General features: G+C 37.2%; 1 protein-coding gene across 16 annotated transcripts in view; it reads left to right on the top strand.

The window, feature by feature from the left end:
• Pex5l (peroxisomal biogenesis factor 5 like) overlaps positions 1–19558 on the top strand; it is a 213848-nt gene that overhangs the window by 48549 nt on the left and 145741 nt on the right. For 3 of the 16 annotated variants that reach the window (XM_040270121.2, XM_005330271.4, XM_021729808.3), the window contains exons 1-2: positions 8236–9061; positions 10558–10629. The exons of 3 other annotated variants lie outside the window; for them this stretch is intronic. In XM_040270121.2, coding sequence (XP_040126055.1) covers positions 8969–9061; positions 10558–10629 — 165 coding nt within the window. In that variant the 5' untranslated portion in view covers positions 8236–8968. Of the gene's footprint in view, positions 1–7983; positions 8200–8235; positions 9062–10557; positions 10630–19558 lie in introns of those variants that run through there. 10 more of the 16 variants (XM_040270118.2, XM_078043699.1, XM_040270123.2 and 7 more) reach the window with 6 other exon arrangements.

The raw sequence follows: 19558 nt of genomic DNA, 5'->3' as shown, positions 1-19558 counted from the left end.
CTGGCTGTCCTGCACTGAGTCAGGAGTTCCAGCTGCGCTCCTTGCCTTCAGCCTCTTTCCTCCAGTCCATTTCCCACCCTTCTGCCAGAGTGATTTCCTAAAGCACCAATCTGATAATGTCTCTCTCCTGCTTAAAGCCTACAATGGCTCCACACTGCCAATAGCATCAAGAACAAACTCTTTGATGTGATTCTCAAGACTCTTTCTCTCCAGCCTCACAATGTAGTAGTAAGGTATCCCAAAGCAATCACAAAACTATCTTATTATCTGGTATGGCTCACCACAACCCTAACTTTGCTCTAACACCTCCTCCTGTCAGATGCTGGAAGACCCCACCAGTCCTCACCATTGGGTCTTTCCTCTCTGCCCTCAAGCCCCCACATATGCCAGCAATCTGCCCCACCTCAATAGCTCTACTCATCATTCACATCCCAGTTTCTCCTCAACAAGGTCTTTCCTCACCAGGACAAAATCCTCTGCATCATTCATGCCCCTACTCCTCTGTCATAGGCACCTCATAGTTTTATAATGGTTTGCTTGGTTACCTCCTTCTTCCAAAAGGCATCAAGCATTCTGGGGGCAAAGATATGGTAGCCCTGTGTGCTCTAGAGCCCCAGAATTTAACACATTCATGGTAGTTGATCAGAAACATCTATAGAATGAATGACACAGTCCCTGACCTAAAAAAAAAAAAAAAAAAGAACACAATATAGTAGTAAGGTATACCAAAGCAATCACAAACTGTCTTATTATCACTTTATATGTGATAACTAAGTCAATTTTATGAAAAATATTCAGATAATCTCAATATATCGGATATATTAAAAATAAAACTTTAGCATTACATATTTATAACTTTATTTTATTTTACTTTTATGTGGTGCTGAGATCTAACTTAGTACCTCACACATGGTAAGCAAGAGCTCTACCACTGAGCTACAACTTCAGCCTTTAGCAACACATTTTATTGTGAATTATGAAATATATAAAATGTCTGAAGATGATGAATACAATGAACATATCCATACTTATGACAAAGCAAAATAAAATCACCATATTTAAGAAGTTGCCCTATGTCTCCCTTATCTAATCACGAAATAAAGGAGGGATTTTATGTTTGTTTTTTGAAGGTAAAATTCTTTCTTCTCATCTGATTCAGTTATATGAAATGTCCTATAAAAGCCAACAAAGCAACAAACACCATTTATATTGAATGCTTTAGTGCTTACTTTTCCAGTAATGAATATTATATTTGTTCAAAATATCACAGGTAATCCAGTCTCATTATTTTGGGGAGATAGTAACACATAATCATATTCACCAAATCTGGCATCCCTAGTATAAAAGGATGATCATGTACTAACAAGAAGCAACCTTCATTCCATACTATTGTAACATTGCTTAAACAAATATATCAGCCACTTGAATGTCAGACACTGTGATACATTCTGTCTTGTCTTTATGACTCAAATGCATAATTTCTAGACATCAAATCCCTTTTTACTTGAGCCAAGAATTCACAGAATATTTAAGCTCAATTGGTTGGTGGGAATGCTTTCTATAAATTATTCTGGCCTTGCTTTTTATTATAAACCACCATATTTTCCTCTCATTGCCAATGATATTATCTCTATTAAGTCAAGTTTCAGTTGATGCTTATTGTAAAATAGTATATATGATTTGTGTTTGCTTAGTGTCCTCTGGTCTCTGCTATATGAATCTCTTAACTGATTATCACATGTTCAGTAGATAAATAAGCCATCCATGGTCCCAGATCTCTCTTGTCCTATGCAATTTGTGGCTTGGAAACTTCCTCAATAAGGAGTTACCCAGAAGGCTTTATTCATAAAGAAATGGATAGGAAGTCCAGATAAGCCCACCCTTAAATTACCCTCATGTCATGTGTAATATGGTCATCATGAATTTATAAACCACTGGAGAAATGGGATGAATAAAAGAAGCCATAGAGAGACTGATGGAGAAATGACAAGAACTGTGGCACTAGGTTGGGATACCTATGGTTATGGAGGCCATAGGTAGAGCTCAGAAGTGAGAGTAGCGATTTAAACCTCTAGGAAATGTTTATATAATAATCCTCAAAAGTCATCTGAGGGGCTGGGGTTGTGACTAAGTGGTAGAGCACTTGCCTAGCATGTGTGAGGCACTGGGTTTAATTCTCAGCACCACATATAAATAAATAAAATAAAGGTCCAGTGACAACAAAAATATTTTTTAAAAAATCATTTCAGCCATAATAGAAATGCTGATTATAAGTTCATCAGTCACACAGAGGTAACTTAAAGGTAAACAACTGCAACTTTCCACATGAATGTTATGGTTGAAGCACAAACATTGGGTTGGCTCTTGTCAGAAACAAAATTTCATTAACAACTTTTTCTCAAGCATGTGTCAATGTGTCAAAAATGTTCTGGCTTGCAGAAGGTATGAAAACAGAGAAATAATATTATAATGCAGAACGCTTATAGAAGTAGTTAAGCTTTTTTCCCCCTTTCTTTTTATTAAAGTAAAAAGATTGCAATTTCATTTCACAAGGTCATAAATACATAAGGTGCAGCTCAGTTGTTAAAAAAGAAGTCAGCAGCAGCTGCAGGATGCCAGGTGTGCTGACTGCCGGCAAGAAGGGAAAGGATCCACTGGAGAAGTCAATGACAAGTGCACCTGTGTTTGAGATTGGTCTCATAAGCTCTCCTCCCCCATGGACCAGGGCCAAGGCATATAAGAAATAATGTCAATAATATTGTTGAAGCAGAACATCAATCACTAGGTTGCAATTTTAAATGGATTATTTCTTGTTTTTTCTCCTGCTTCAAGGATACAGAATATGCAGTTCATCCTTTCCTGAGTTGCCAGGTGGGAGTGGGGGTATGAGAGTATAGTTCACTCATCATTTGGGGATCCAAAACACTAAAGTCTGTTCTATCAGATTTATTATTACCTTACACCAATCACCACTCCAGCCCTGCAGTGTGGGTGATGGCAAGAGTAAAACCACCAAATGAGAGTGCTTGTTAGTTTCATCTTGCCTTGGACATAACAGCAAAACTGCATAATGCCAAGAGATTAGAAGATTAAAATATATAATTTTCCAATCATTAATGTCTTCAACAGGAAGAAAATAATGTTTATGTGTCAGCCAAAACATGCCTTCCACTATAGTTTCAAGCTTCCAAAAAGGCCAAATCTAGAGGGAGTATGAGGATGATTTTTTTTTTTTTTTTTTTTGTAGAGAAAAGAACTTTCCAGATTTAAAAAAAAAAAAGAAAAAGAAAGAAAACAATTGGACTCAGAGTTTTCCGAAACGATTATTTTTGTTTCCTTTTTTTTTGAATGTGGTTTTGTTTGGCTTTGTGGGTGGGAGAGTATTAAAAGTTTACTTATTGTCAGCAAAGTAATGTAGAACATTGCTGAATCTGACATAATTGAAATTTCAAGTTTTAAGTTTTGTTTTCTGCCTACTCCAATCTCAATTTGCCACCCAAGTACTATTTGGTAAAACAATGTGACCCCTCTGAGAAGCCACTAGCCATCCTGGCCCCACCTTGGGGCTTGCTGTTTCTGTTGCCTGAACCTGGGGAAAATGCTTATTATGTAGCCCAGACAAGAGTAGTTTTCTATTTTTCATATATATAGGAAATGTTGATGATCAAAGGATATGAAATTGAGGACATGGCAATTAACATCTACTCAAACTGCCTATCAAACCATGGATTTGTCTCAAAAAGTCAAGCTGTTTGATCACTTGCTTTTGATTGAGAACTATAAAAATCCCAGGCCTTTGATCAGAAATCCTCTTCACTAATCTTTAGAGATAGGACTTATCAGTAGCACTTAATACTAGAAATGTACTTTGTTGGTTTGTTTTCAAATAAGAGTTACTATAGAGAACAAATGCTGAACATTTATTGCTCTTATTTGGGAGGTTTATTGAAGCAATCGTCACGCTCTTTGGAGTCCTTAAAAGTAAATTAAATGTGTGTGTAGAAATGTGATAGTGTAGCAAGGCCCTATGCAACTTAGCAAGACCCTGGCTCTGATTAAAATATTTAAAAAGGGCTGGGGCTCAGTGGTTAGGCACCCTGGGTTTCAATCCCTAGTACCAACCCCCCCCCAAAAAAGTGATAGTGTATATGATACTTCAAAATTATGTCAGAGATGATGGATGGGAGGGAAAGCAAGTATAATAAAAGATTACTGGTAAAATCTAAATGGTGGTATTCAAGAACTCATAAAATTCTTTTAATTTTGTGATATGTTTAAAACTTTTCATGCTAAAATACTGGAAAAGATGTATAAGAAAGTACATACCTTAAATGGAATTTTACTTAAGAAAATTGTCATTGCACAATTACACAAGATTGAGTGAGCTTAATGGATATTATGATAGAGAATTCTTGTTTATGGAAAACTTGGAAAAATTTTTAAAATCATTTAAAAACCTTTATAAAGTTTTATGTTATTATCTTGTAGATCAAGAGCTACTTAAAGATAGAAAAGCCAGCATTAAAGGGGAACCTCTAGAATAGAGTAAAAATGACATTGTGCTCGCTGCAATTTCATTACCCAACTAGTAAGTAAACGAATATCTATCTCCCCAACTGGATTTTAGTCTTAATTTTTTTTAATTTCTAATAATCTGGGCTTATGCATATGGTTTAAAAATTCATTCAAGATGACACAACATATTTGCTGTCTTTACCTGCTATTCTCATATAACACTATACCTTTAGAACTGAGTTTGTTGGCCAGGCCTGACCCAGAACTAAAATCAATGAATTGTAGGTATTCAGTTTTACCATAATATGACCACATCTGGAGGGGAGAAGTCTCCTGTGAATGTCTTTTAAAAAGAAAAAAATATATAGTTCTTTAAAAATGCCAAATTGAACAAGCCCCTCTGCAAATGACTCTCTGGAACAATGACATTTTCCCTTTAGAAAGTTGATTTCTCCCATTAATAAGAAAAATCAGAGATTTGACAATCATCTTCATAACTGCTCACACACTTTCTATTGAAAAGGTACGTTTAGACTTATGACCTAAAATGGGGGAAAGCCTCAAGGTTTTCTTCCGGGTCACCTCCTTCTCCCTGTTTTTTTGTTTTGTTTTGTTTTTTCCCTTTGGGGGTTGTTTTTTACTTGTTTGTCACTGTTGTTCCTTTGGCTCCCACAACAATGGTGTTTTCAGCTGTGCTGTCACTATGGGTCTTCAAAAAACACATGGAATGTGGGACCAAAATGCTATCAAACACTGGGGAAGCTTAATGCTACAAGGGAGAGTCAAGGGGAAAGGGACAGATCAAATGCAACAAAACTCGCACTCCACCCTCCTCTCACTCCTGCCCACAAGGGACACAAACAATAACTACAGCACAAATCACTACATTTAAAAAAAACAAAATTTTATTCCCAGAAACATAATAAAGGAAGAGTAAAGCCCTGACCCAGTCTTTTTTCTGCAAAGTCGTTTTAAATGAATCCTTTCTATGACAATTTTATGACCCCCATAAGCAATGGTATTTGGTTCCCTTTTTTAAATTATAAAATTCATTTTTATTTCCAAAAAGTACTCTAAAGTATAAAAAAATGCACAGATCATGCATAATTCCTTCTCTCAGAGAAAAAGACTCAGTATTTGGAATATAGTCCTCCAGGTTTTTTTTTTTTTTCCTAGAGAGATAAAGCACATAATTGAAGGGGGAAAAAAAACACATAGTTTTTCTCCGAAGGGTCTTGACTCTTATTTTCTTGCTTCATTAATTATCCCAACTAACTTTCAGTACCTATGTAAAAAAAAAAAAAAAAAAAAAAAAAAAAAGCTAGCTCCTTCTTCTTGAATTATCAATATGCTGAGGACCTGTCCATAAGGGAAGGGGCGGCAGGGACAATGACTTTCCCAGAATTCTCTTCCCATACTAGCCTTCTTGCTTCCTCTTTCTCTTCATTCAAGCTTTCATAAAATATAAAAACCTGTTCTCCTTATCTTTACTTCCTATTCCCAATGTATCCAATAACTTCTTAAAGCTTCCATCTTCACCACTTCTTCCCTTCCCAGCCATTGATGACTGCCGATGCCAAATATAAGGAAAGTTTGCATTACTATTCTTTTTATTTTGCCTTTTATCAGCATTTAATGCAATCTAGGAGTCTTTTTCCCTTTATTCCATTGGTTCTTCTCCTACACCCATGGCCTCTCTCCTCTTCCTCGCCCTTTACTGACTTCTTTTCTTTTGCCCATTCTTTGAATGCAACCATTCTCTAGAATGGACTTTGATTTCAGTCCTCATCTCTTCAGGCTCTCTATTTTCTTCTTTAATGTGCTCACCTACTCCTGCAACTTTAATTATTTCCAACACCCTGAAAGCCTTGCCCTTATCTCTCTCCTTGGATCTGGACCCATATATCCAAATGGTGAATCCAAATGTCAACTGGCTCTTTCCACTTGGATGCACTTTCCAAAGACACCACAAATTCAATAAGTACCATGAGTAGGTTATCTATTATCTTCTTTACCAACCCTCCTCCTTCTCACTGATAACTCTTCAGTTTGTTCTAAGAGTGCTAGATAATTTGGTAATGTATCCTGATCATGATTGGTTTAGAAGGGAAGAGAAAATAAGGAATTGTTTCTAGTAAGTATAGACCATTCTTTCAAGTTTAATAGTAAAGAGAAGAGAGAGATTGGTCTTTAGGGAAAAAGAGATGTGAAGAAGTCACCTTTTAGGACCAGGAAAATCTAAGCAATTTTGAAGATGTGGGGAGGTAGTGGAAAAGAGATTAAAAATAAGAGACTGGACGCTGAATTTCAACAACTATGAAGAAGACAGTAGGAAGACCTTTTCTTCTTGCAGCTATGGTATATATTCTTCATGTGACATTTGCTTTAATAATCTAGTTTGCACCTCTCATTGCAGTAGTAAATAAATAATTATAAATAATTTTTGAAATATTTATATGACATCTTTCATCTTTATGTTTATTTTAGCATCTGTAGTTAGGCAAGAAATCACACTTGGGGATAATTTGTACAATTATTTAAATCAAGCACTCTTTTCCTTTTCAAACTTTTCTTATGTATATATTCCATTCCTAATTAATGTGAAGAATTCTTTTCATTCAATCCATACACGACTGGTATCTTTCAATTAAAACCTCTCACTTTTTGGAAAACTCATACTCTGAGATCAACATGTCACTTCATTTTTTTTTTTCAGGTCTCTATCCCATCTGATTTTGTTGTTGTAATTTACTTGTCAAATTTTCCTAGGTGACACCCTACATCAGTAGTCATGAAAATAGTTTTCCTATGCAGTTTTCAAAATATAGTGGCTTCTTTAAAATTCAAGTGAATCAACCCACCTTCCCCTTCTACTTTTGGTGGGGAGAGAAAAGGAAGGAAGCAGAAGGTAGATAGGGTTAAGAAGAGGTGGTAGAGTCTGTACAAAGCTGAGGTTCCCTATTAGGATCAATGTTCTTGAGGAAACTACAGTTCTAACTGAACATTATTTAAAAAGTTATCAGCACTAACAACGCCAGATAATTCTCCTTCAGGTTACTCAGAACTGCTAATTGTGTGAGGAAGTGAGAGAGACTGGGGTTTCAGAGACAGCACAACTACCCTGAGCTGAAAAGTGTTTTATAAGGGGCAAGGCAGCAAAGGAGGGCTACCTTTTTTCCTCCCTTTCTCTGCTTCTCCCATCTAAAAGTCCTCCTCATTTTAGCTCTCTTGCACTAATGCTTCCTCCTCAGCTGCACTTAGTGAGAAATGCACAAAATTGGCCATAAGCAGGCAGCATGCTGGGGGCAGAGAGGACCCTAACCTCTTGCCTCAGTTGAAATCCTCAGCTCCAGTGTCTGGACAGGGAGGTGGGAGGAGCACAGGAAACCATTACCCTCTGGCTTCTCCTCCCACAGAAGCCCTGCCCCCTCACACTTGGACAGGGGAGAGATTAGCTTTCTTCTTCCTTCTAGTTCAGTCCTTTGGCTAATAGGAAAGGCCACCACGCAAAAGCTATGGACCTGCTTCTCTGTGCTTGATCAAAGTGCATAGATAGAAGACAGGGCTTCCCGGCTGGGAGGAGGGAGGAGAGCTGAAGAATCCTGCCCGGGCTGGCTGATCTCAGCAGTCAAAGTGGGCAGCTGAGTGCTTGAAAGAGGATTATACTCGCACTAGAAATAAGCAGTAAGTGAGTGAATATATGGCTTAGAAAAGGATTAATCCCCCTCGGGTTATGGGGTAAACTAGAAAATATGGCTTAATTCTAGAGTAAAACTGTAAGACTTCCTTCTCTTTGTACTGTGTGTGCCGTTTGGAGAGTCGGGACTTAAAGTACAAAATCAGAACTGTAATGCCTCCTCCCACTCTTAGGAAGGGCCAAGTTCTACTTGGAATAGTTGGGGATGTAAGCTCCTTCTCTGACCCAGCCTCTTCCCAGGAAAATTTACTACTAAATCAGATAAGGAGGTGGTATTAGATTGGAGAGGTGGAATTTGATATTGGCAGAAATTGCAGTTTTGAATAATGTCTTTTGAGTGCTGACATTATTATATCCATCAGCAGCATTTGTCAAGAAAGTCTGGGGCAGGGGGTTAAAAAGAGAAAATTAAAAGCTTTTATGATAAGGAGGCTGAGCAGTCCGTATGCAGAGGATTAAATACAGAAATTGTATAATAAACAATAAGTGATCTTGGAAAAAACATGAAATGGGAACAGGAGTCAGAGAGCATAAAGATACATAGATTGAAAATGAGTTAGGAAAAGAAATTCTCATTTCAATGGTTTTCTTGTGCTAGCCAAAAATTTCACAATGTTTACAAAGTCAAGACAATGATTCAGGAATACATCAATTATGGTTGTACATTATTAATACTGTTGCTGGGCAAGATCTGTGGTTCTCTGGTCAGCAAGTTCTGGCTATGAAGCCACCGCCGCTGGTGCAAGGAATTCTGGGATGTCTGACAGTGAAATGGATGGAAGGACTCACATTCCATCTCTACTTAATGTCCTTTTGTCCAGAAATCGGGTCATGCAAATGAGCTACTTGGTACGTATACAGATCAATATTTGGAAAGGCGGTTTGAAATGTTTTGCTTTAGAGGGTCTCTGGACAATATCTTATGGCAACCAATGGACTGAAAGGATATAAAAACAAAGTGACAGAAAGGAAGTCAGCTTGACTGAAACCAACCTTGCTCTTTTTGTTTTCCATCAATCCTGAAATGGAACCTCAAATGAGGACAAGAGTCAAAATAGAGAGAAATATTGTGGCCATCTGTTCTGTTCTAAGTGGCTGAGTTCATTAATGTATGAATGAGAATTTGAATTTTATTTGTGCATTCTGATACTTGAAGATTCAGAATTATCTTATTACAGTGATAAACACAGAAATAAGAGGTATGTTTATGGAGGGAGTAAATATGTAAAATATGGTTCTTGAAATGCTATAAAAGAAAAATAAACAGATAAGAATTGTGTCCCACAGTGTAAAGATCAATATCCTGGTCACTGAAGGATGTATTTCTTACCCTAATGAGATAGATGGGATCCTAATATGACACAGTAGGTTGAAGTATACAAAATATTTTTCATTATCTCAATTCTAGTTGATGTAGTTAATATTTAAAGCAAGGTTGCCAAAAACATGAACTATAATTAAGTGTGCAGTGATTTTTATGATCCATTTGTTACTGGTATGAAGAAGAAAAATGGCAGTGGTTGTATTCCCATCAGCTGCTGCACTGGGGGAAAGAAAGAACTCAAACACACCGTCATTCTCCTGAAGTGTGCAATTGTAAATTGATTGTCACAAGCTAGGTTCTTTTCCAACTTTAGAACTGATAATTATAGATTTTGCTATGGGGGAGTTGGATGGGAGTGGTAATTGGGACCAATAATAAGAATAAGAAAAATAACAAAATGCCAATAACATGCATTTTTTAGATGTACTTACTCTGAACTCTTCCAACTTTTTGAGCTACCTAGTTTTGAAATTTATTTTATCTTTGAAAAGTTACTAGAGTAACTTTTGAGTTGTTTTTTTTCCAATGTCAGCATCCCTCTGATTCATAGACAATATTGAAAATCTGAAGATTTATTATCTGATTTGTGTAATACTTCTTTTGTTCTTAGACACAAAAATTTAAGACATTCAAATAAAACATTTAATAGTTGAAGCATAGTATAATTACAAATGAAGTTTCAATCTTTAAGAAAAAATGTGCTAGGATTCTTCAAGGAATTGCTTATTTATCTCAAAGTGTTAAAATATTTTTTTTCTGACTACAAAATACAAGGAAAGCATACGAATATTGAGAAAATGATTAAAGGCATAATTTGAATGGAGAAGGTTAAGCAAAAATAATAATGGTAAGCCAGCAGTTTGAAAACACTTGCTGTTGTAATGAGAGATGGACAGAGAATGATGCATATGACTAGTAATGAGGATAAGTAAAGACTTTTATCTTTAAAAAATATTATGTGAGAATTAAGATTATTAATGGAAAGAAACTAAATGATCATTTAAAATTATTCTTTCACAAGAAAAGTAAAGAACAAGGATATGGAAAACTAAGCAGTGATGAAGACCTCGAAATAATTGTTGATCAAAAGCAGGTAAGTGAATGCTTATGTACATTTTCTATTGTTGCACTGTAGATTTTTGACACCTGAAACCTTTGGGAGCTCACCCTTCCCTGACAGCTGTATTAGCCTGTCTAGCTGAGGCCTGCATAACAAGGTAGACTGTGAGAGCAAATAAACCTCTCCCTATGATGTGTTTGACCCACTGACTTCTTTCTGCATGTCAATACTTCTTTCATGCCAAGACGTATGTATGTTCTGTATGTTAAGAACAATGAAAAATAAAGTCAGAACAATATAAATTTGAAATATTAATATCTCCACTGGAAAAAAAAAGAGTTGGAACAAAAATGATAATTTGGGAAAATAAAAGGTTTAAATAAGAATAAAAAAGTACATTATTCTGAAAATGAGACACCCTACCATTAGTGAATCTTATAAAACAACAAATATGATTTCAAGGACAGGGGATTAAGGGTAGAAAATTGAGAACTTTAAATGTCTGTCTTGACCAATGTAATTCCTCAGATTCTCAAGTGTTTAAATTTAGAAATGACTTTTAAAAACAAAAGAAAAAGGCTACTTAATAGTCTGTAATATTTCCAATAATTTGAGAGACCTCTAGCTTGGATGTTATATGGGCCCATAAGGAGAAATGAAAACTGCTTAATAGACCATAAACAAAGACATACCAGGTAGTGGAAGGTGTCCAGCTCATGACACTGAATTGGCATCAGTCCTTAACATCTTTGTTAATTATCAAGAAGACACAATAACTGCACATTGATTTAATGTATAAATGGCACTGAATCCGAGGCCACATAAACCCAAGTGTTAATAGAGTGATAATTCAAAGGGATTTGAGTAGATTAGGAGATTAGAAAGAAAGTCATCTGTACTTTATAGACAGGCAAATGGAATTTGGACAGTTTTCTAATCATGCAGTTTGTTTTGTATCAGAGTGGTTACATTAAAGGAGCCATTGTGCATATTTCTGACAAAAAGGAAAAATGGCCACCAGAAGGTCGAAGCCTGAAACAATAAATTTAGAGACTTGTTTGTTAAGCCTGGAATAATTAAGGCAACTGAAGAGGTCTTCTCTAAACAACGGGCTACACAAAGCAGCTCTGTGGAGGTGCAGATATGTTCTTACAGGGTTCACGCACTCAGGGAGAGTATTGCCTTATCACCACTCTCTGGCTTCTGAGTAAAACAGCGTAGGGGGTGTGTGGGTTTGGTCTTCTATTTTGCCACTTAGTGCCAAACTGTCAGTTCAGTTAATAAGGCAAGTAGGATATCGCACAGGTGCTCTCCTGAGCTATTAACTCTATTTTAACTATGCCAGATAAGTTACTTGGGCCTGCAATCGCCATCTCCAACTGATCCTACCCATAGACTTAAGGACCAAATCTAGTGACAAATAAACTAGTAAAATACAATGGAGTGTATTAAGAGAATATAAATATGTGTTTTGTGTTTTTTCTATTAAATATATATATATATATATATATTTCTATTAAAATGAAATTTTATTTTTATCTCTTCTTTAATCATGTAGAAGGCAAATTCTTATCTTTTTATTCTATCATATCTTTACTATCTTCCTCCTCAGAGCTTTCATTTTCTTTCCTTCCTTCCTTCCACTTTTTTTTTTTTCCTTTTTGGCCCAATTTTTGTGCTTTAACTAAATAATTCTGGTGTTCAGAAAACTACAAAATTATATGTTGAGATCATTGGAGTAGAAAGCCCAAGGAAATTATTGTGTCATTTTTTTCTTTTTTATCTTATGGTAACTTCCACAAACTTGTTAACTGTTAAGGAATCTTAAAGAAAACCAATTTTTCTGCTTCTTCAGAAAATAGCACTTTCCTTACTAGATGGAATGATGGTGGGTTTGATGTTCTCAGTGTCCCCAGGGCCTCTGCAATTCTGGTTCCTTCCAGGGCCACTACACATACTGGTTCCATTTGGTGGTGGCCCAGCTTTGCTAAGTCATTCATAACACACAATTCCCCGAACATGAGTGATTACGAATGTGAGCTGGCTGTGGTGTTGGCCTTTGGCGGGAAGAGTGGTCCTTTTCCATTTAGCAAGCTTTTATTGATATTCACATTGTGAGCAAATCTTAAGTCAAAACAATGACGATGTTAGTACCTCACATTGTAATTAGTCTTTTTAAAACTACAAAAAATTATCCCTAAGTTTAATAGATTGACAAACTGTGTGTTTGTAATATTCCAGGAATGGCATAGATAAGAGGTTATACATACAATATAAGTTACACAGTATATATAGCAAAACTAAAGCTCTGTAGCCCTATATATAATTTTGTTAAGAATCTTCATGTTCAAGCTGTATCTTTTGCAGAAACCTACTAGAAATTTGTTGATCTTCATGTAATTGCAAATAGCGTTTTCAGTAACTGATGCTGAAAGGAAATCTAAGGAAGATAAATAAAATAATTGGAGTGCTATGACGGGCACAAGTCAACTAATCACATTCCATCCATCACTTAGAAGCTGTGGTCCACACATGCTGTGCAAGCTATGTGCCATTTTATCAGTCCTGTGGTTTGGAAGTCTAGTACTTGTTCAGAAAGCCCACAGTCTTGCTTATATAAGCAAATAAATATAACAAATAAATATAACAAAAGCAGTGCACAATATGTGCATCCCCCCCCTGCTGCCCTCATTAAGGGGGTAAAAGATGAGTCTGTTATTTCAATATGGAAAAAAGGAGAAAATTTTGGAAATGTGAAAGGTTTTTATTCTTGAAAGGCAACATTGTGCTTCTCTCTTGGTGAAATTTTATTGGCAAAATTAATTTGGGGTGCACTTAAAAATATCCCAGAGAACTCATAAATTATTGTTGATGTCCTAAAGTAATAGGTGTCATATAACTAACACACACACATACACACACACACACACACACACACACACACAGTCATTTAAATATAAATGATCACATTGGGATCAGAGTCTGTATTTTCTTCCAGAAATCCCCAGAGTTTTTAAACTTCAAGCATAGGAAAGTAGTCAAAGAAAATATGTTGAAATAAAATCGTAATGCCTCTAAAGCCCAGACATTTGGCATGATAATATTAAATGAATACAATATTTGGCTTTCTAGAATAAATATTAAAGAACAAATTTAAATATACATTTTGGATAATTTTTATTATGAAAATATTCTTTCCTGATTAGAGGAAAGGGGATTTTCTATAGAAATCCATCTCATGTGAATATGAATTTTCTTCTGAAATTACTGAGATTTTAGTAGGGAGAAAGGGAGAGTAGATGGTCAAGTACCCTTAGTAAAATTTAAAACATTAACCACTCTGAAAAAATAATAATTCATTTTATTTTAAATTGACTAGAGTCAATTGAATTCAAATTTTATCAAACGATGAACCTAGACAGCTTTTCTTCTCAAATATTTTGAAATTCCAAGTAGACTTTAAGGAGGTAACAAAGACTAACATAAAACTATAGAACACTATGATTACATGAAGGATACAATTATAGGTGAAGCAATCGGTTCAAGCATTGCAAAAATGGGTTTAGCAAAATGCGTTGGGTTTGTTGGATGTGGGACTCAAACTCGAAGCTGCATATCCTTCAGTGGAGTAAAGTGGGAAATGTCAAATGTCAGCCAGTTAATCCAGAACAAATGCACCAAGATCAGAGCAGTAGTGCTCAAGCTTCAGCTGCTTCCAGTTCCCCTGGAGAGCTTATTATAGCAGAAATGACTGGGTCCCCCTCCAGGGGATTCTGATTTTGTGATCTGGGGTGGGGTCTGAAAATCTACATTTCTAAGTCCTCAGCCTATTGCTGCTGATCCTAGATCATACTTAAGAACTATAGCCAGAGAAAATAGTGCAATCTTTTTATTTTTATTTTTGATTGTACTGGGGATTGAACCCAGGGCTTCACATATGCTAGCAGCACTATACCACTGAGCTACATCCCAGACCTTTTAATTTTATTTCGATATGGATTTTGGGTTTTCCTAAATTGCCTGGGCTGGCCTCAAATTTGTGATCCTCCTGCCTCAGTCTCCTAAGTACTGGGATTACAAACATTTGTCATAATGCTTGGCACTAATGCTGTTTGAAAAGGGAAAAAATATATACATGACTTTTGATAAATTTGACATTCTTCAATAGGGCATTATCTGGAAATTTTAAAACTAGAATTCATAGACAAGCAATGTAATAATACTGAAAACAAAACCATAGCCATTTACAATCAAAAGTGACTGTAAAGGCCCAAGTTTGCCATCTGTCTAAATTCTTCATGGTAGCTTTGTGATCTCGAACTTGTCTAAGCTCAGTTTCCTCATTTGTAAAATAATACTCTGTTTTTCCATCTCCTGAAGTTTATCTAAGATAAAATACATAATCCCAGCAGCTAGCTCTGGAGGCTGAGGCAGGAGGATCCTGAGTTCAAAGCCAGCCTCAGCAACAGAGAGGTGCTAAGCAACTCAGTGAGGCCTGTCTCTAAATAAAATACAAAATAGTTCTGAGGATGTGGCTCAGTGGCTAAGTGCCCCTGAGTTCAATCCCAGGTACAAAAAAAAAAAAAAAAAAAAAAAAAACGAGCCCAAGATAAAATACATACAAATGCTTTATAAGGTGTAAGTCATATAGGTTATTTTAATTAGCTAGTCACCCTCACACAACGCACCACCACCCCCAACTTCAGTTTAACAAACAGGAACTTTGAGATCCAGAAAGGTGAATGGAGTTTCCCAGGGTCACTGGTTAGTCACAAAGAGCACTGGAAACCAGCCCTCCCTTATGACATACAATGCGCTTCCTGTCACCTCCCCTGCCAGCTCTGCACCGTGGCTCACCACTAGTCATTCTACAAGTGGGTTAAGAAGTTTTGTCTTGTGCTCTAAATACATAAAATAATTATCAGGGATTATGATAGTTGGCCAACATTTATTTATTGAACCCTCATAGAGATAGACATTCAGGCAACCACTCTTTAACTGTTTCCTTCCCTCTTGACCCCTAGGCATTGTCAAAAGGGAAACATCCCTCCATACAGACACAGACACAGAACCACTTACTTTTTCTCTCACAATCTCAGAGGGGGGGCTTCTCCCAGGCATAAGATGTCCCATGAAAAGAGAGAATGCATACTTTTCTTAGTCTAAATCCTTTCTGAAAGTCTCTTAAATTCTGTAAGAGACAACTGAATAGAAATTGATGGATATTAGGACTTCTATGATCTTTTTCTAAAGAAAAAGAAGAGACAAAATAGAGTCACCCCTTGTGTTTACAATAGCAGATAAGCGTTTGAGCTGTGATGAAACTCTGCCTTAGTGGTTGTTCTGGGGATAAATCCCAAAAAGGAAATAAAGACCATCGTGAAATTAAAATGGAAGAGCAAGTATAACAGATGAACAGAAAAGATACACAGCTTCCTTCTGGTTCTAACAGATAGGATGGTTCGGCCATCATCTAAGCAGTTGACCGCAGTCTCAGACGCATAAATAGCAAAAAGGATGAGGGTGATAAGTGTCCCTGCCTTGCACTCGATGCTTTCTTGGCCATATTGATGTGATGGCTTAAATATCATTCAGATCCCATTTACCCTGTCTCTTGATATCATGTAAAACAGTCTCTCCCAGTACCTTCTTGGAACTTTTTAGTTGGCCATCAAGAACAAGAACCCCTTCCAGAGTTGCAGAAAGGAGAAAACCTGTTCAGCTTTTAAAGACCCTGAAGCAGGGGATCCCTGGACACTCGGAGGACACAGCATCATGCTCACAGTTGTTGGAGGCTCATTAGTGATTTCTTCACAGAAGACTGATCAATGAGAAATGGCTAAATGAGTACAAGGCAGATTTATTTACAATCCATCTAAAATCAGCATTGGTGTCAATAAAGACTCACTACTATAATTTAATCAGTTCCATCTTGTCTGAAAAGCTATTTATCATCAATAGATATTGTACAAGGAAAGGGGAAAGTTTTCCACTAAGTTAAATAAAAAATTATTGAAGGGAATACAGGCAGCCTGTATTTTATTCCTAAATATTCCCCATTTGTATCAAGAAATATAAAAAAATTCCAAGTTACTGATAATTTAGGGAGCAAGTGATAGTAAACTCAATTTTTTTATTGTTCCTTTAATTTTGTGCATTTCAGTTTCGTGTACCAGTTCCCCTGAGCATCACCTGACTCTAGAGAAAACACAAAGGGCAAACCCAATACATTCATTTCAGAATCCTCTGAGAGCTTGCAGAAATCTGAAAGTATTAGGACAGAAAATGCAAAGGGTCACTCACTCTTCACAGAGAGGCACAGACCAAGCGGGAGAGTTAAAGTAGGGATCCACCGGCCTAGTTTCCAGTCTTGGCTCTGCTCCTTTCTAAGCAGAAGACTTTGGAGTAAGCAATTTAAGTTTTCTGAGTTTCCGCTTCTTCATCTGTGCAAAGGAATAATACCATCTGGGTCGGACGTCTGTTGTGAGGCTCAAATGGGAATACTTCCTTGGAGGTAGCTCAGCCTCCTCTGGTCAGAGCCAGGAGAAGAAGCCAGGGCCACGGCTGTTGTATCTAATACTCTCCCCACTCATGCTTCCCGAGTGATGAGCTGGAACTGGTGAGATTCCGACATCTTCACTTTGGTCGTTTCCACCAGTTTGCTCCTGAGTGTTTTGCACACCTTCCACGGGAGACTAGCAGATAGTCAGGTCTGATGCCAGCTCCTATGCCACACGATATCCTCGGCAATGACAGAACGTGTGCTGACCATTCTAGCACAGTGGGTAAGATCAGGCAGGACCTTTACAGTCAGAGATCTAAGAAAGAACAGGCTGCAGCTGTATAGCAACTGTTTTGTTTTGGGAAAATTAATGGGCTTCTCTGAGCCTCTGACTACTCTACCTGAAGATGAGGAAAATAATATCTACTTCATAAAGCAGTTGGAGAATTAAATAAATTCCTGAATATAAATGCTTGGCCAGGTGTATGGCAGGTAATAAGTTCTTTATAAGTAGCAGGCACTGAGCTGAGTGGTGGTGAGAGTGGATGTTACTATCCATAGATAGATTAGCAGTAGGATCCCCTTGGATTGGTGTTAAAATGATTTTAAACATTGCAGTATTTTTTTGTGGTCAGAGATGCCAATATCTCCTCTGATCAGCCAGGTACAGAAATCGAGTAGCAATTGGGAGTGAGGAGGACAGTGGCTACTTAGCATGAGCTGGCCCCCCCCTAGAGGGGGCAGCACCTACCAGCTCCAGCTGTTTGCTACCTTGTTGGAAATGGGCTCAGGGCCACACTACACATGCTAACTTTTCAAGAAATACAATCTGCTTCTTTGGGTATTTACAATCAATTTTTAAAAATTTTTAAAATTTAGATGATATGTAATTGAAATAACATGTGCATTGCCTTTGGGGTCCCAATTTATGACCTATTGTCAAAAGAAAGCAAGGTGTGGACATAGGCCTGGGTGGGTCTCTGCTCACCTCTTCTGTTATCTCCTGTTTTACACTTTCCAACTTGAAAACTAACCTAACCTAGATGCCCATCTGATTAAAATAATGAACACTAATGCATAATTGACAGGTAGCTTTGAGTCTGCCTTACATCCTTGTACCAGCCCTATAGAGCAGCACACAAGCACCCTACTTTCCTCTACCAACCCACCTTCCCCAAGTTTCCAGACAGTAATGCAACTCATCAGGGCCTAGTTAAAAATTATTATCACCAAGAGCTTATGAGTTATCACCTCCAATTCAATATCTGAAATACCATTATATATTTTTTGTAAGTTTTTAATGAATAGCCTAGGTTCTTTAAGGAAAAAAAAGGCGGGGGGAACCCCTGGGCTTTCAAGTTGAAAAATGCAAGGCTATGAAGTCATTTTCAAATAGTCTATGTTTTTTTTTTCTTTTTTAATGTAATAGCAAAAAGTGGTACTTGCAGCATATTTAGTCAGTAAGAAACTAAATGCGTAATTGAAATGATGTGAGCTGACATGCTGAGCGTAAAAATGATGTGACATATGAAAGTAACAGACAGAGATGATAGTTCTGAAAGTGTTTAGCCATTTGGAACATAACTTGAAAGGAGACCCATTCAACCTCTCATACTGGAAGATGTGCTGTGGTGCTTTTAGTTTTTGTTGTTAAGTAGGTTCATCTGATCAATATGAGAACCGTAGACTTCAGAGTGAGAAGGAACTTGAAAAGATAATCTAATCCAGTGCTCTGTGGGCCCATTCTTAGCCACCCTGAATGAGAGGGGGGCATCTACATGTATGGTGACACCTCTTAGGGAGCAACTCAGGTGTGCATACAAGCTTTGTGATAAAAGGGAGCAGCTGCCAGGAGTTCCATTATGTTTGGCTCTAGTTCAAGCAAAATAAGTAAGTCTCCAAGTAGGGAAGTAGTTTGACCGTGTTTGCTAAGTTATTTCACATCACAGACAATATTAGAATGCTGGTCTGTGGTCTCCAGTCTTAGGTTCATTCCGCTATCCTGTAACTACCTTCCTGACTTTCAAAACTTCTTATCCTCTCTTCTAAAGTGTCTTATATTAGTAGGCTAAGCATCCAAGTCAAAGCCAGAATACTCACCTAGAAAAACATGCACATTTCAGGAGCACAGCTATGTGATAGATGATTATGGCAGGTTTATATAAGATGCTTCCTGATTCTTCAAAACAAGTTTTCACAAACCCTGTGACAACTTCTCAGAACACTTGAGGGCACAGTTACTAAAGATTTGCAAAGCAACTTTGAAGTCTTCTGGAGTGCCCAACCAGTGTTTCCTTCATGTTTACACAGATGGTTTTTCTACAGATCATCTTGCAGGGTTTCCCCCACCTGGTTCAGTTTGTCATCTTCCCTGAGTTGGTCATGGTGACTATGAACCAATCCCCAGTTGGGCATCTGGGGATTGCACTGGAAGTCAAGGCCAGTGCTCTAACACACCCA

This window comes from Ictidomys tridecemlineatus, chromosome 3 (assembly GCF_052094955.1).
Source record: "Ictidomys tridecemlineatus isolate mIctTri1 chromosome 3, mIctTri1.hap1, whole genome shotgun sequence".
NCBI lineage: Eukaryota > Metazoa > Chordata > Mammalia > Rodentia > Sciuridae > Ictidomys > Ictidomys tridecemlineatus.
The sequence above is the reverse complement of the archived record's forward strand: the minus strand, read 5'-3'. Positions and strand labels throughout refer to the sequence as shown.